General features: G+C 42.0%; 1 protein-coding gene and 1 long non-coding RNA gene across 3 annotated transcripts in view; one reads left to right on the forward strand and one right to left on the reverse strand.

Annotated features, from left to right (window-relative positions):
- Positions 1-13,358, reverse strand: part of GIPC2 (GIPC PDZ domain containing family member 2) — a 74,013-nt gene extending 60,655 nt beyond the window's left edge. For both annotated transcript variants that reach the window (XM_029617521.1, XM_029617522.1), the window contains exon 1: positions 12,987-13,358. In XM_029617521.1, the coding sequence (XP_029473381.1) occupies positions 12,987-13,238 (252 nt within the window). In that variant the 5' untranslated portion in view covers positions 13,239-13,358. The remainder of the gene's footprint in view (positions 1-12,986) is intronic.
- The window catches only part of LOC115099733, a 52,073-nt gene continuing 47,497 nt past the window's right edge, over positions 13,111-17,686 (forward strand). Inside the window, exon 1 of the long non-coding RNA XR_003858873.1 lies at positions 13,111-13,246. This is a non-coding gene — a long non-coding RNA (uncharacterized LOC115099733). The remainder of the gene's footprint in view (positions 13,247-17,686) is intronic.

The following is a 17,686-nucleotide window of genomic DNA, read 5'->3' on the forward strand; positions in this document are numbered from 1 at the left end:
AAAATCATCAAGGCTATCGGTTGAGGGTCGTGGTCCCCTTGCTTTCTGTTAAGGGTTGTAATTGCTGCTCTGTGCAATTTGACTCAGTTATGATGAAGAAAATTTAAACTGCAATGGAAGATGAGTCAAGAATGAGCTACCCCACATTTTCTTAGACCCCTGCTAAATTTGGGAAATTTAAGCTTTTTTGTGCATGTTTCCTTGGACATATAAAAACTGGTTTTTAAAAACCCCTGAAAAACCTTTTATTTCTCACTAGCGGACCCCGGCCACGCGTTGCAGTGGCTGAGTCAGATTCTTTTCCCTCACTGTCCTTTCCCCTTGCTCATTTAGCTCAGTCACTCATCCTCTTCCCCCTTGGTCACTCCACCCCCGCTTCCCTCCCCTGTCCCCACTCCAACTCTGTCCCCTCACACTCACCTCTCCCCTCATTCTTCCTCCCCTGACAGTTACCTCCCTCCTCATTCTCCCTCCCCTCACTGTCACCTCCGTGACTCCCCACCTGGTGAGGGCTGTTTTGTAACCTTTCGGAGATGGTGCACATTTTGTGTATGTGTTTGTGTGTGCCCTCCCCCTTTGCACCCCAAAGTAATCCCCACAGAAACGTTGTGTTTATATAAGCCTCCCCCACCCCAGGCCGGCAAAATAGACTAACCCACAAGAGTTGCAGAATCTCGGAACTGCCTCCTGGCCTCCTCCCCCCCCCCCCCCCCTCCCGAACATGGACGCAAGAACATGAGATCTGAGCTATTTTTGTGACATTTATTAACAAACAAACCTGTTCATCTTAGATCAAAAATAAAAAATATAAATCATTGTAAATATTCATTTTGTACGTGGATTTCAATAACCACAGAACTAATTCTATCACTCCCAATTAAATATTATTGGCAGTTCAGGTTATGCAAATTTGTGAATTTAAGATTTTTATTATGATTTTTGCTACAGATTTATCCAGATCCTAAATGGTTTGGTACAGAGTAAGAACTTGGTTCATTTTTTCTCTACAAATGTAAAAGGGCAGGATTTATTACCCTTCCTTTTTATCTTTTAATATCTGTGCATCTGTCCTCATGTGAAGGTCAGACCTCATATCGCATAACCTGTGCTATGAACTGCCCTCAGAATTGGCAGTGCTGTAAACCGAATCCCTGACAACATAAAAAGGGGGGTCTCTGCAGAGCCTGGATCTACAGTAATCACAATGAGAAACAAAAGGCTGTAAATGCTCTTAGCTTTGCCGCTGGGGGTTAGCGACATACACATTAGTGATGAGTTGTTCTCACATGGAGGAAGAAACTTACTAAAAAGTAATTTTACCTTTTGAAGGTTATACAGCATAACATACTTGCAATATGCACCAGTAGTGTAATATAAAGAGTCACATTATCATGCTTCAATAATTCAGTTAGATGGCTCCATTTTTGTCTCTCCCTTTAGCAAACATTTTGCAGAATAGCAACTGCCATAAAAGGGACTTATAGGAGAGAGATTCAGGGCAGGCTAACACCTGTATCAGGACCTATAAAAAGGTTGTGTGTGTGATCAGGTGGTGAAGCCATCATAAGATGATCCACTAATACCCTCCACGCCACCCCAAATAGGCCCACTAAGTGGTGGTTATTCACCCAGACACTTAGTTTTTAATTCACATCCTGGATGCCACCACCCTGAAAATACTTATCCTTGCCAAGCAAGCCTGCGCTGCCTCCCTCTTATCCATGCGGCCCCCATTATGATCCATGAGAGGAAATCTACCAAATCCTTTTCCTCCCATGGATAATTATGGTAACTCGGCCGGGCTGCCTTCTGTCCTTTTTTTTCTCTTTCATAGAAGCGGTTGGTCAGCAGTCATAAAAGGTCCCATTTTGGCATCCTCTCTCATCGATTTTAAAAAGACAATACCACTTTTCTTTTTTATCCATCTGGAGGATTGTTGGAGGGCGGGCGATCTGGCCAAGGCAGTGGCCGTGGTCCCTCCTCCTACCACGGGATCTTCTCTCTCTCAATGAGCAGCAAAATAATCAATGTTCAGTGCCAATGAAAGAGTGGCACATTAAAGCTAATCTTAAAAAAAGGACCGTTTTTTTTGCTTATTTGAAACGACTGGACAGAACAAAAAATAAACACATTTTCTGCCATCAAGTATTCGCTTTGCTTTAATCCACGCTTCTACCTGTACCAATAAGTTTTCATTTTGGTCAGCAAAGAACAACGTAAGTTACAAATGTTAAACACAGTCTCATTTCCCATGCATTTAGAGCTTGACCTTAGATGACAAATCTGAAAAGACACTGCACTTCAAAGATCAGCATTCAATGTGTAGTTTTCCATCTCCAGTACGTAACTCACACAGTCTGTCAAAAAGGTCTCTGCAGACTTCCAATTTTCTGAGTTCCCCCACAGTTTGCACATGACATTCTTAAACATAAGAAAACAATACACATTTCACTTTCTCAAGAGTAAAAACTGTGCTTGATATGATCTTGCCAAACACAGACAGCCGTTTAGTAACTGATTTCACACTTTTGAATAGATAAAATTGGCAGCAGAACAGGAATGTGATATTTAGAAACATGATATGGGATTTACTTTATTTGGACCATCGTTGGAGTGGCACGCAAACGCCAGACCATGGCACAGTCTAACTTTCTACAAACGAGTCAGATCCCAGCCAGCAGCGGCAACTTTCAGAAAAGCAAAACAGCAAAAAATAAAAAAGTGAATCATCTACACAGTGCTGCAACCTTCTCTCTTTCCTGGAAAGATCCAAGTGCTCAGACTATATTGGATCTACAGTAAAGGTCAGCAGAAACTACAAAACAAAATAAAAAGCTCTTACTGTACAGTGTTCAGAGGGGCAAGCTAGTGGCTTGGTGGCAGTCCTGGGTTTGACTGCCAGATCAGGTCTTCTGCTCCCTAGGACGGATGGCCAAAGCTGGGGATGCTGCAGGGGCATTGCTCACAGCTCCAGTCACTGTGCAAAGCCACACCTATTGGGCCAGAACCAGGGCCCATGAGTGCAGGGGTCCAAAATAACCCACTGCATGGCCCCAAGGCAAGGACGTTTGCTGCAATAACTGGGCTGTGTGAGTGGGGAGGGGGAAAGCACCAGGTAGTTGGAAATGAAGGCCCGTGGCGCCATTTCCCACCTCTGGTTCGAGGAGGAGAATCGCTGCCTCCATAACACTCTCGTCCCACTCCCCACCCCCAAAGAAAGGAGCCCACCAAATTGAAACAGAGGTAGCAATGGAGCCTCATACCAGAAATTCTTAGAGAGTTTCACAAAGTAGACTGTTTAAAATGTGTCAATTTCAACCATTTGTATACATTTACAAAGGCAGTAAGGACCCTCTTGTGCGGTCCAAGATAAAAAAAAAAAAAATCAAATTCTGGGCGACCATAAAACATTTGCTTTTTTTATTGTGGCTCTGCATATAGAGACTCTTTTTGTGGGTTCCAGTTCAGTGTTTATTGCATATTTCTATTTATACTTTCTGGTCTCTTTATTCTGCATTTGGTCAGGGTCCATCTGTGTTCTGCAAATGTGACCGAAGGGAGGTATTTTAGTTGTATGTAGTTTCTGTGTAAGGATCTATAGCAGTCTGATTTGTTTTGGTTTCCTAATAGGATATGGATTGGTGTTCTAGGGCCCAATGTAACGTGTGCAGTGTTGCCTTTTCATAGATAAAGTTGCTTTGGCATGGGAGGGTTACTATATTGTAATGGCAGTTCTGTTTATGCATGGCTTTGAGGGCCAAGCCCACACCCAGCACGCATTACAAAATTCCATACCAGCTCCAAGTGTCTTTTTTTCAGTTTTTTCTGGCTGGCACCACTGCAATGCATGTTGTGGGTGATATTTTTGCCTTAGCAGGCTGTACTTTTTGAATTTTCTTTTTCATGTAAAATCTGTTATAAATGCATAATTTGTGTGTGTCTGAGGAGGGTGTGGGAGTGGGGGAGAGTGCACAAGGCCTCCCCTTGACCATGGGTTTCGTGAAGAGGAGTTTTTAAAAATATAGATTGCTGGAGAAAGCAGGGCTTTTTTTTTTTTTTTTTGACAGACCCAAGGCAGAGACTGAATTAATTGGGGGGGGGGGGGGGGGCACGTTGCACAATAATTTTTCACATAGGGCAGGAAAAAAGCTAGCACTGGCCTTGTCAGGGACAGCACACCCTCCCTTCCTGAATTAAAATGTACGCTCGGCCTGTGCTGAACACACATTTTAAAGGTAGCCGGCTTTTTTTTGTTTTGTTTTAAAGTCCTGATGCATCAACTTGATGCATCGGGAATTAAAAAAAAAAAATTATCTGAGCATTAAGACTGGGTGCTGAAGGTACAGAGCACTGGCATGCCCAGGTCAGCGATATTGCAGACCTAGAGAAACAGACAATCTTAAAAGCATTCTTTTTACATTACAACTTAATCTGAAGTCTCTATCACAGCTTTCAGGGATCCCCTTGAAGTCTTAGTTTATATTTTTACTGTTGGGTGTGCAGATGACACGTTGTACTGTTCTTACCTATGGTTTTATATTTGCACTAGTTTGCTTATGTTCTTTCGAGCCCTCTTTTACCTCAGTGACATTCAATTCAATGTAGTGGTACTGTACAAGATGTATTTATTTGTTCTCAATGATATATGCAAAAAAAAAAGTAAAAGAGGTTTTTTGTTTGTTTTTTTAAGCACACAGTGTTTTATTGCCCAGATTGCTACATCAGCCTATAAGGAACTTGGAGAGTCAGAATCTGCTCCACAGGAAGCAAACCCCCCCCCAAAAAAAACCTGGAAGCAAAATGATGGGGATGCCATGAACATACTTGTCCGGAAATTAAGCACTTTGCAAACAAGTTGTGTTAGTAACCAGACTGCGGCAAAAGGCATCTGACAACATTTAGAACAGGCAAATAAAGAAGGTATCCTTGGGGGGGGGGGGAAAAAAAAAAGAAAATCTTAATCATGAGAAATACTCCCAAGTGGGAGAAAGAAGAGACTGCTATCACCTACATACATTGTGCACAGATCATTAGCGGAACAACTCCAAACCCTAGGAGAGCTAATGCAGGAGGCAGATGCTGCATCACTAGGCATTCAAGCCTACAGCATACTATGGAGTGGCCAGAAATTTTGACATGTGCAATATGTCAGAGCTGACTTCAGAAAATGTCCAAAATGCACCTGTACCAGAAGAACAGTGCCAGAGAAAGTGTTCTTCAGAATCGGCATAAGGTGCCTGCAGAGTTTAGAGAAACTTCGGAAACAATGACAAACAGAAAATAAAATATCGTCACTGCAAATATAAAAAAAAAAATGTGGCCATTAGCAAGAGATTGCTATTCTGTACCCAAGGGGAATGAAAATCGTCCAAATACAAAAGGGACTAATTATGTTTTAAGCAATGAAAGATCAAAGATAAAATAATCAAAGAGCAAAAATAACCAGTCATCTAATGATGAGAACACTACTGGATCCAACAAGAAGCAATATGCATTCCATGTAAAAACAAGATCAAGAGACAACTGGCAGAGCCATTTTCAGTAATTCTCATGCATCAAGTCATTTAACTGGACAATGTTAATTCCTCAGTAACTATACTGCAGTACAGGACAGATCTATTACAAGGGCAGATGGCAAGTCCAAGGAAGCAGCAGTGGGAGTCAAAAGCATTCAATGCAAGCCATATGGAGACAATGACTCTGAAAGTCTGAAAGCTGCACCTTAATTTGCTGATAATCTCATATTGGTTTCCAAATTAACAGATGCCAGACAAAGTGATTTTTAACCAAGACAATTGTGAAATCAAAAAATGACAAAGACTTTTTGTTCACTGCATAAAAAAAAAAAAAAAAAAAAGATTGTAATAAACCAAAACACTCACCACTAGAAGGTGTAACCTCAGAAATAACTAAATCCACAACTAACACTTTCTATAAACTCTGTCAAAAATGGACCAAATTCAATATATTAATCTCAAAACATCTAATGTACAACGATCTAAAAATAATTTTTTTAGAAATAAAATGTTTGTGGTTTCATATTGGGCTAACACTGATACCCTCTGAGTAATCAGAGCCATTGTATATCTATAATCATTAACCACCAACCACCTTCCCAGAATTAGTTTTGATATGTGGAGGTGATATACCAGCACACCTCAATTACCATGAAGAGTCAGCATTGCTATAACTTTTTCCCTTTGTATTTAACTAGATAGCATCTGATGCATTCAAATACAAGAGCCTTTTTTGTGGCATCATGATTGGGTAGTTCAGCTTCAACTTGATTGATTTAAGAGGCATTTTAAATGTGATTGGTCTATTCCAGGTCACATGAGTGTGTTATAATAAATGGATGCCATTTAAAACTTTATTCAATTTATGAACTGCGGAGCAATGAATACTGTATGAAGCAGTGGAAATTTTGTATTCAGTGGCATAGAGCAATATCCCCTGACGAAAGACATCGTCTGAAACGTGGCCTTGTTGGGAAAGCATAATTTACTTTTTGATGCTGTGGATTAACATTTAACTGTTGATCATATAATTTGAGAAATTTGGATTTACAATAATATATATATATATATATATATATATATATATATATATATATATATATATATATATATATAGATAGAGAGAGAGAGAGAGAGAGAGAGAGAGAGAGAGAGAGAGAGAGAGAGAGAGAGAGAGAGAATTACTTTTTTTGATGCAGAATACACTGTTTTTAAATTGCTTAAAAAAAATTTCAAAAAAAAATATTAGATTCTAAGGAGGTTGATGGTTAATGATTATAGATATACAACGGAGGGTATCAGTGTTAGCCCAATATGAAACAACCAACTCTTTCTTTAAAAAAAAAAAAAAAAAAAAAGTTGAGATTGTTCTTTTTTTTTTTATATTTTATTGCATTATTAGCAAAATAGATTGATAAGATCTACAGGAAATCAAAGGAATATCAAGAAAATATAACATAATATCCAATATTATATTTCAATAAACAGTCCCCTTAAAGATTAAGGAAGCGCTCTCAAAGCATAACCTAAAACAGGTTTAAGAAGGAAAGTACAATATACAAGAGATACAAAATATGGTACCATCTATACCTCAAATTAGACAGTCATCAAGACTCATCTACAAGAAATGTCTCACGATGGGAAGGATCGTGGAAAATAAATTTGTTCTTGTGATATGTAATAAGGCACTCACAAGGAAATTTAAGGAAAAATAATGCTCCCAAGGATAAGATTCTTGGTTTTAAAACAAAAATTGTTTCCTCCTTAATTGTATAGATCTAGCAACATCTGGAAAATATTTGAATGTTTTTACCACAAAAAAAAAAAAAAATATCCTTGTTTTTAAAATATTTCTGTAGCACCAAATTTTTATCTTGTTCACTACAAAATTATACCAAAAGAATGGCCCTGGTGGGAATATCATCAATTGACCTCCTTTTTGGAGGCCTCTAATTAGGACCATCTCCCTATAACACATCCAATTCATCCTCCTGTCCCTCAGATCTAATTCGGGACCAAGGAATATAGTATTTTGGGGGATTTACCATTTCTTTATTCGAGGGAATAAGTAAGTAACACTTCTCCAATATACTTTTTAAATAATTCTGCAGCAGATAACCTAGAAATAGGAAAATTTAAGAGACGAACATTCTTATATCTCAACTCATTTTCCAGATTTTCAAATTGTTTTTGTATTACAAGGCTGTCTTTTATAAAAAAAAAAAAAAAAAGTGTTAGATAACTGTAATGAGGCAATCTGAGATGATACAGAAGTAGAGGCAGCTTCCAGATTAACTGAGTTCCATGATACTCAAATTTCCTAGTTTCAGTAGAAAAACTCCCAAAATGAGACAGACTGAGGCCTATATTTTCTATCTCACCGCGGCGGCGTGAATCGCGAAGTGCAGGGGGACAAAGCGGGGGGTGGGCCTGCGAAAGCCGGCAGCGATCGCACCTCTGCGGTGTGATCGCTGCCGGCTTTCGCACCCAATAGCGCCATCATAAAAGGTGGTGCTATTGGGCACGAAATGGGCAAGGAAAAGGCTCCTTACCTTTTCACCCCGTCCACGCTGTCTTCGCAGCATCCGCCCCGACTCCGCCCCTTTTTAGCTATCGCACGCAAAAAGGGACTTTTCGCATGCGAAACGTCCCTTTTCACGTGCGCTAGCTTTAAAAAATGACCCCCTGAGTAAGCAACTTTTCCATATTTGTGACTGCCCTGCAAACATCTACAAGAGTAACATTTTTAGAATCAAGAAGCTGCAAATTAGAACTTCCTGGCAGGGATACCCCTGCAGACGGGGAACTTTTGGGCTCTATGTAAGCCACTATTGGATCACCCGATTGCATCTTGTCGTGTTGGGAGGTGTTAGCTGCCGGGTCTGAAGAATAAATAACAGTCAGAGAATTAGCTTCAAGATGATTAATGTTTATTGTACTGCTGATTTTTATTGTTTTAGTAATAAAACGATGATGATTGCTATATTTTATTACTGGTTCATTGTGCCACGAAAACAAAATGAAAACAAAATGACAGCATATCCAGGTACAGACTGCTCTCTACCATTATTCTGGGCACTAAGAATACCCACTAGGTGAATATTGTAAACACCACGCAAGAAGAATTCACCTCCACCTAAGAACACATTACTACAAATCTGTGGTTGTGACCTTCATATATTCTTTCAGATGCTGACTGCATTCATTAGTCAGAATGACAATGTTCTAGCAATATGCATCTAATTGTATAATCTTAGGTCACTCAGGGGGTCATTTTCAAAAGGGATTGCACGCGAAAAGTCCCTTTTCTCGTGCGATACCTAGATCGGGGTGGGTTCTGGGCGGCATCCGCACCAGAAGGGGAGTAGTCTGGGTGGCACTGGGGCGGATGCCGCAAAGACGTCGCTGACAGCGAAAAGGTAAGGGTCCTTTTTGACGCCAGTTTCGTGCACAATAGCATCACCTTTTATGATGGCGCTATTGGGTGCGAAAGCCGGCAGCGATCGGCATTCACAGGCCGGCCCCCCGTTATCGCCGGATTTTCTAAGGTCTGCGACCTTAGAAAATCCAGGCCTCAGTCATTTGTTTGGAGAGAAAAGAGGATCAGAGCATCAGCAATATTCAGGTACCACTTACAGGAAACTTTAAATTGAAAGAGTATCTTTGTACAGTGTCCATGGAATCCCTGATTTCACAAGAGAATAGTTGGGATCCCAGTAACAGAAGAGGGACCACAGTTACTGGTTTAATTATTTCTGGAATGTGGATTTACCAAGGAGAAAATGTAATCTGTCAGATTATCTGTACTGAACATGTGTTTTAGCAAAGACTGTAATGCTGCAACAACCTTCACATGCCCTCTGTGATTTTGTGCACTTGGAGACAGACATACAGAAGACTTAGGTACTTGGAAGATAAACGTCCCTCCCCTTGAAGATAGGGCTTAAGTAGAATGAATGATTTGAGAATGTGACTTGGGCCCCAGTATCGACAGTGACTGGCCTTGACTCAGCGTGATCTACATGAGTCAGGGTTGCACAAGTATAAATCACAAAGAGAGATAATAGCTCATTTTAATTTTGCCTTCTGTTTCTCTGCTAAAGTACATGCACATATTCTCCTCTATCAAGAGCTCATCTTAGCAAAAGTCAGCCCGCCTAATTAAAGTCTTCATGTAACCCAACTCTGCCACGATTCTTACATTCAACTACACCACCTGATGATTATTGGACCCACAGGATAACAGCAATACTTTACCCACTTACCATTGCCAACCCCTGAACTGTGGATTTTTTTTGTTTTACTAGTTAAAGGCGCATCCCCGGATCGAAGTTCAGAACCTTCTTGCCCGGAGCTGCAGAGAGGGTACTAGGGTTAAGAACACCCACACAGTCCCTACTAGGAAGTGCCTCTCCACCAAGGCACGTAGCAGTGGGGGTCATAGTAGGAGGTGGCATTATTCAGACACACCCCAATGGGAGGTGCCTGAAGGCTGGCAAGAAATAATAAGACCTAGGAGTGCAGAGGGTTCTGGACTCTCTCTTCTGCAGCAGTCCACGACTCGAGATCAGAATCACTGGGACTACGGAGAAGGAGTGAGTGCTTGGAGCAGCTGCGAGGAGCTCAGAGTAGGAATCTTTGTGAGATTTCTAGCGAGTGGGAGTATTCCCCATGCTCCTCACTCTAGTGGGAGTTGTTTTTAAACCAGTGGGCCTGGAAGAAAGTGAAGGATGCAAAGGGACAGAGAAAACCTGAGTGTCCCCTGCAGCTGCAGAGAGGCTTTCGGTCTTGCTCAGGAAGTCTTTTTTTTTTTTTTCTCAGGAGAAAGCAAGCACAAATGAGGGCATTCCTAAAGATGGAAGATTTCCTTGGTATCCTGAGGGTATGTGCAGGGAGACCCCTGAATGCTTGTGAGATACTTTTCTTGGCTTTTTTAGACTTATTGCATGGATATTATCCAACGGAAAGGCATGTTTTTATCAACTGATCACCCTTCATCATGCTTTCTTCGTGTGAAAGTGTCTATTTTTACCCCACAGGAGAGGGTCTCTAGCCCTAAGGACCCTGAAGCAAGTCTTCCCCGATGGCAGAAGAACTCACAGAGCCCCTGTGGGTTGTATGAAGGCCCAGCAGCACTGAGATGTGCAATCAGGAATGGAAGGGGGAGGTTTCACTACAATCTATTTACTAAAGCTTTCCCGCCCCCTCATTGTTTTGTCTGCAGGAAAATGCTTAGCAAACAGGAATCTCTATTATGTGGACCGATATCCGCCCCCCCCCCCCCCAGCAACCCTTTTCCCTTGGTTACTATCTTATGAATGGTTCCCACTAAATCTCCTTCTATCTGTATTCCCTCTGCTAGAAGATTGAAAAATCCCACAACTCCAAATAATAGATGCATTTTCCATCTTTATCGTGCCCTGCAGTAACTCCTCCTCTCCTCATATTCCTTGCATGCTCGCCCGAGGGTGTACAGCACAACATGTAACACTATCCCTTTACAGGGAGTAAAACACCATGCAAATTTAGGGATGTGTCTGAGTTCTCTACTTGATAGAGTCAGACATCTCGACTTTAGTGGTTAGATTAATAGCCTTATTCAAAAAAGGACTTTTTCGTACTCTGTACCTATGGAAAAAAACAACATTATGGGATAAGGAAGATCTTAAATTGGTCAGAGACAATCTGAAAAAAAAAAAGCAACTCCCCCCTCTTCCTCCAAAGAAAATAACCTAACTGGATCTCATCCTTTTAGGTCACAGCCCTGGCCATATAAAAGTCAGTTCATCACTAATTCTAGTGTCTAGAAAAATGTTTCACTTGAAATATTCATTATTTGGAAGAGGCTGAATATACCACCACCAGGTCCGCTGCACTCGGGCTTCTCGGTAACTAAGGCTTTACAACTGCAGCGAATCTCAGGCTGACACAAAAAACATATTGCTTTATTCTCATTCTCACTTTTGATAAACCTTCCATATTAGGACTTCCAAGTCATGGCTATAAGATTCCACATTTCATGTTTTAGGAAAAGTCAAACTGTTGAATGTGGTGGTCCAGGCCCAGATTTAGGCATAGGCAACACAGACAATTGCTAAGGGCACAAACTTTTGCCAGTGCCAAAAACCCAGGACAAGAGGAGTGCAACTGCCAAGGAGGAGCCTGCGCCAGCAGTCCACTGCAAAGGGGTGCTGCTGTGGCACTCTGGGACTTGGGGGGGGGGAGGGCATTCATTACTTTCCAAACTCCAGGGTATCCCCCACCTCCCACTCTGCCTATGGGTACCAAACTCTTAAATCCAGTCTTGTGATGGTCCCAAAGTGGACATCTGTGAAGACTGCACCAGAGACATACAATAAAAACAGGGTATCCAAGAAAGTAAACAAAAATAGTAATTAATTTTCAAACATCACATTAAGCAAGTTAATTTAAAAAAAAAAACTATTTCTGAAGAGTTCTGTCTCATAAATTAAGCAAAGTTCGATTTCAGTACATTGATCTGGATGGCAGGCTCATATTTCCCAGCTCCTTACTAAATTGTTAAGATGTGATGTTATAAACAATTTGCTTGTGCTGTCAAAGAAAAAGCAAACTACGTTCTTGTTTTGCGGAAAGAGTCTCTTTCCCTTTCAAACAAATATGGATCAGGTTTTTCCATGGTTATGATAATAGCTGTGTACAAATCCCCAGAAGCAAGAAAAGATTCTGAACTACATCTGCTGTAGGTTGCATTTAATTGACAGGACCCACTTGACAAAAAAAATGGTAGCACCTTATAGACTGATTTATTGAGGCATAACCTTTTGAGAAGAGGAATCCATTTGGTCTGACAGGTGATGCACTTAACCGAGGTGAGCAGTCTTTCATTTTGTCTTTTCAAAAGCAATTACCAAAATAAAGCACCACAGCACGGAATGAAGACAAAAAAGTGTTTCCCCAACACCTGGCACCGCTATGTTTTACTTACATGGCAGGCAAAACACAAGCCCTCAAAGAACACACACCTTTTCGGGTATTTTCTTATTTTACAACTTGTCATTCAAAACTATATCGTGTTTAATTCACTTTCTAAGGATCACCATTACGGCAACTTTTCTAACAGATAAAGCACGTGGTTTTCCCGTACCTTACAAAGACTCGCGCTCTCTAAAGCTTTAAGTTTTCTGCGCCTGCTCCACACCTGAAACTACAAAGCTGGTTCAATCAAGTCCGACATGCAAAGTGGTTTGGGCTTGTGGGGAACATTTTCTGGAAGTCGTTATCCAGAGTTGGACCCAACCTCCTGAGATTAGAACTGGGTCGCGATGCTTTTTAAGTGGGCCCCGTTGTCTAGCAGGTGCTCTCACTTTCCGTGTAAGGAGCCCGAGTTCCCGGCAAGTAAAGAAAACCCCCCAGGAAGGCAACGCGAATGGCCAAGGCTCGGCAAGCCTCGCGTGCGGCACGCGGCCTCCCCCCCCCCGCTCGCCTTACCTCGTCCGCGGGGATGCGGAACGCCTCGGCGATCTTGGCGTAGAGCTCCTTGACGTTGCTGAAGCCCTCGATCCTGCCCGTGGCGCTGCCGTGCGCCAGCTGCGCGTGGAAGACCAGGCGGGGCCGCAGGTTGGCCGGGGGAGGGGGCAGCCCGGCGGCTTTGGCGGCGCTGGTCCCGGCGGCGTCCGCCTCCACCAGCCTGGAGGTCTCCTTGGACTTGGCTTTCTTCTTTCCCCGCAGCCCGAGAGGCATCTTCACCGGTAAGGGTGGGTAGGGGGGGAGGAGGCGGGGGTGACTGGAGCGGCTGCAGGCCTCGTGCGCAGGTGCAGCGCTCGTGCACTAAGCCTTCACCTGGCTCGTACTCGACTTTGCCCTTCCTTGGGCAGGGGCCTCCAGCTGAAGGAGCCAATGGCAGCGCCACTTCCTGCTTCCCACCTGCGCTCGAGCCCAGGATCCACAGGCGGCTACTCCCCCCCTCCGTCCCGGGCTTCCCCGCAGCGCTCCTTCTGCAACTGCTGGGGTTTCCGCCATACAGTAGGAACAAACTATAAAAAAAACGTTTTCGTGAAAAATCAAACGGTAGGACTAGTGGCCACGAAACTCCAGGAGGGAACAACTCAAAACCAGCATCAGGCAATATTTCTTCCCGGAGAGGGTGGAGGATGCCTAAAATGCCCTTCCGGAAGAAGTGGTGAGGACGAAAACGGAAAACAAATTCAAAAGGCATAGGATAACACTGTGGCTCCCTAAAGGCTAGAGGTGGATGTGAAGAAAAGGGTGCATGCCGGTAATCTGCATACCTGACTAATCCGCATTGAAGTGTCTAAAAGGCGTAAAATAAATTGAATAAATAAATGGAGTGGCAGTTACTACCTTTAACAAAAGGCATTGGGGATTACTACTCTTAACCAATTAGCTTTCAGGCTTTTGATGCAACTAAAACGCTGCTTTTTTTTTTTTTTTTTTAGGGGATGGGGGAGGAGAATTGGACTAGGATGACAGCCAATGCTGGGTCCCAGCTTTTACAGTCTGGGGTCCTGATAGGCAGATAGGGAAAGAGCACAGGACTGCTTCTGTGGCCATATTCAAGTAGCTTTGTCTGACATATCAAGAAGACTGCTCACCCCATAAAAATGTAGCTAGCAGTAATTTTGTTATGTGTTTGACAATTCTTTGGTTTTGATCGTAAATTATTACTCTTAACATAAGGCTTGGGGGTAACTTGCAAGGTGCAGCAATTACTACCATAAGAAACTTAGGGGGTCATTTATCAAAATGCGGTAAGGCATTTTTGCATGCATTAAGGGCTTATCGCATGCGAAAAGCCCCATTTTCGCATGCGATAGGCCTTTAACGCATGCGATAGGCCTTTAACGCATGCGATAGGCCCTTAACGCATGTGATCGCACCATATCGTATGGTGCGATGCAAATTCCAAAAATAGGAGGAGTTAGGGGCGGAGAGTGGGCTGGGTTAGCCTGCCTGCGAAGAGCTATCGAACAGCCATAACGCCGATTTTAACAACACCTCTTTCAGATGCGTTAGGCTGTGCGATAGCGGCCGTGACCATGCGGTGAGGTTTCAACAGGTCTGGCACTTATGCACTAACTTAGCTCTTCGGACAGGTAATTAGCGCAAATTGCGATAAATCCTATATTAGCATAAAACACACCCCTTTTGCTATCGCATGCGGTACTTACCGCATTTTGATAAATCCAGGCCTTAGGTAGATTGGATGGACCATTTGGTTTTTTCTTCCATCCTTACTATATTATGTTACTAATTGTGTTTTACAAGGAAAAGGAATAATTGGTTTAGACCTAAGGCTGCCTAATTCCAGGATTGAATACGGGAGCCAAACTGAGGGTAGCCACAGCCTTTTTCCTGATTTATAAGGTATGCAGCCCGAATTAGGCAAGATAACAAGCTTGTTTTCATAACCTGTATTCTTTGTTGACAAGCAGGGCTGAATTAGATTTATGTGTATGACATTATCTGACAGCACCAAACGGAACCTTTTCTCTAAGCTCATGGAGCTTTTACTCTATTGACAATGTGCGGGAATTCCTACATGGCCATTGTTTTAGCCTGTTGTGTTTTTGGTTTTGTCTGAGTTTCAGCATGGACATGTGTGTGAAATATTTTTCTCTCATCAGCGATAGTTTTTTTCAATTATTTCATTGCCTTGCTGCTTTAGCAGCCCCCTGCCCCCAGACCGTACTTCTCAGTACCATATTAAAAAAGAAAACATTTCGACAAGCCTTCCCTGATCTATGACCACCCCAACTGCAATAACTCGCCTTGGTCTGCCATTCTACGCTCCCCATCCCTGACATGGCTTCCGACGTTATATTAATCAGTCCCGAGTTTTATGAACTAATACTATTTTTAGTCAGGAACATTTGATACTTTACAGCCTTGTATATAGGATATTATTTACATATTGGTAATATTCAGTACTAAAGAGTATTATAGCCCTAAGTATATGACTTGATATTATTTATTCCTATGTTAGTCATGACTCTGGCTTTTCCTCCTCCCAGTTCAAGTGCCCCTGTTTTATTGTAACTTTTATTCACTTTTTCACTCTTCACGTATTGTTCACGTTGTTGTTAATGTTATTGCACCGCTGTTTATTGTAAACCGATACGATATGATTGGTATCATGAGTGTCGGTATAAAAAAAGCCCTAAATAAATAAATACTAACAGTAATGATGGCTGAGAATGATGAAATGGTCCACCCAGTCTACCCAGCAAATTTTTTATGGTAGTAACTGCTGCTCCATGCAGGTTACCCCCAAGCTTTATGGTAAGGGTAGTAATATTAACAAAACCCATTAACTGTCATACCCATAACAAAATCACTTCTACCAATATTTTTACAGGATGAGCTGCCATTTTGATAATTCATACAATGCTGCTGTTTGAACGTGCTTTCCTTTTGGGTTTGGCTGTAGAATCAGACCTATGCTTTTTTTCCTAATGTCTGCATATCAGTACCCTGAACCAAAAAAGGCAAGGCCCAATTCTCCTTGCCCCCCCCCCCCCCCCCCCCCCCCCCCCCCCCCCCGTCAAAATGGAGAGCAATACTGCAGTTATGTCAAAATCATGTAACCTAATTGCTTAAGGGTAGTAATCCCCATGCCTTCAGTTATGTGTAGTAGCTGCCACTCCATGCGGGTTACCCTCCTACCCATTTAATCTTTTCTTAATTTCCAACTCTCGCCTTTTGGGATCCACAGTGTTCTTCACAGGATGTTTGCATCCATGAAGCCCACAATTCAGAGTGCAAATGCAGTAGAAAAACTTATTTTAAAAACATATATTCTGCTTATTTCCAAAATCATTCAAGGCAGAGAACAAAAGTTACATACCTAATTTAAAATAAGACAATAGCAAAAATAGGAACTGTATTGCAATAAGAGATGATTAATGTTAGAGAACTGAATCATATGGGACAAGAGAACAAAAAATCCAAACAAAATAAAGTCTCTATCAATTGTAAACAACTTGTATAGAAAGTGATCAACAGCCGCCACACCTTAATATCTCATTTACATAAAAAATCTAAAAATAGGTAAGGCCCCAGGCCCTGATGGTCTCACTGCCAAATTTTATTTATTTATTTAAGCATATTTATATACCGAGTTATGTTGGGAACATCACCTTGGTTTACAGGGAACTTAAAGCAGCAAGAAGCTTTACAATGAACAAGTAAAATGAGGCAACAGGAAAATCAAGTAAAAAAGGTACTATACATATGTATACGTATTGTATACAAAACCTTTGGTCTCCATCTAATATCCCATCTACAAAAACACTTTACCTCCGTGAAGGGGGCACGCTTCTTCCCTCTTCCAACATGGCTAGCATTACTATTATTGATAAACTGGGCCAAGACCCCGCACTATGTGCGTCTTACCGACCTATCTCCATGATTAAACTCAATTCTAAAATACTAGCAGATAAGCTGAACTATTTTATAGCCCAAATTATACATTCAGATCAGGCTGGATTTATTCCAGTTCGTATGGCAAGCAACAATGTGCGTAAAATTATCAACATTCTATAGGGCACCACTAAACAATCCATGCCCACGTTACTGCTGGCCATAGATGCAAAAAAGGCTTTCGACATGGTCCATTGGCCTTTTCTGTTCCAGACCCTGGAAGCTATGAATTGTGGAGGTTCCTTTCTACATTGGCTGCGGGCCCTCTACACCTCTCCCACAGCCTGTCTAAAAATAAATGGCAGATATTCTGATCCCTTCACCGTCCAACGTGGTACTAGGCAGGGTTGCCCCCGCTCCCCTCTGCTTTTCGCCATCTTTCTAGAACCACTAGCTATTCGAATAAGGACTAATTCCTCTATTCACGGCTTCAACTTAGGTCCACAAACATACAAAATGTCCCTGTTTGCCGACGACATTATGCTCACTATGGGGAACCCTGAATTCTCTCTATCAGAGAGAGAATCAGAACTTGCCCAGTTCAGTGCGATCTCCGGATTCAAAATTAACTGGGACAAATTGGAAATTCTTAATATCTCATGTCCATCACAGATGGAGACCGATTTGAAGAATCGTCATCCCTTTAAATGGGCTTCCACTAAACTCAAATATCTGGGAGTTAATGTAGGCAAACAATTTTTAACTACTCCCCCCTCCTCCAAAACATAGATCGTGATCTCAATAAATGG

This window comes from Rhinatrema bivittatum, chromosome 10 (genome assembly GCF_901001135.1).
Source record: "Rhinatrema bivittatum chromosome 10, aRhiBiv1.1, whole genome shotgun sequence".
Taxonomy (NCBI): domain Eukaryota; kingdom Metazoa; phylum Chordata; class Amphibia; order Gymnophiona; family Rhinatrematidae; genus Rhinatrema; species Rhinatrema bivittatum.